The 232-nt window shown below is 73.3% G+C and overlaps 1 protein-coding gene across 1 annotated transcript in view; it reads left to right on the top strand.

Annotated features, from left to right (window-relative positions):
* HOXB2 (homeobox B2) overlaps nt 1–232 on the top strand; it is a 2977-nt gene that overhangs the window by 1923 nt on the left and 822 nt on the right. The window contains exon 4 of the mRNA XM_077776877.1: nt 3–230. Coding sequence (XP_077633003.1) covers nt 3–230 — 228 coding nt within the window. The remainder of the gene's footprint in view (nt 1–2; nt 231–232) is intronic.

The following is a 232-nucleotide window of genomic DNA, read 5'->3' on the forward strand; positions in this document are numbered from 1 at the left end:
AGGCCGCGCCGGCCCCCCCGGGCGCCCAGGGCCCCCAGCCTTTGAGCGCTCACGTGCGGGGTGGTTTGCGCGCGGCCGCCAGGCTGGAGGCCGAGCCGTTGCCCGAAGACGCCTTCCCCGAGCGGCAGGATTCGCCTTTCCTGCCCGATCTCAACTTCTTCGCGGCCGACTCGTGTCTCCAGCTGTCCGGAGGCCTCTCCCCCAGCCTCCAGGGCTCGCTCGACAGCCCGGT

This window comes from Crocuta crocuta, unplaced genomic scaffold, assembly GCF_008692635.1.
Source record: "Crocuta crocuta isolate KB4526 unplaced genomic scaffold, BGI_CrCroc_1.0 scaffold352, whole genome shotgun sequence".
NCBI classification, from domain to species: Eukaryota; Metazoa; Chordata; class Mammalia; order Carnivora; family Hyaenidae; genus Crocuta; species Crocuta crocuta.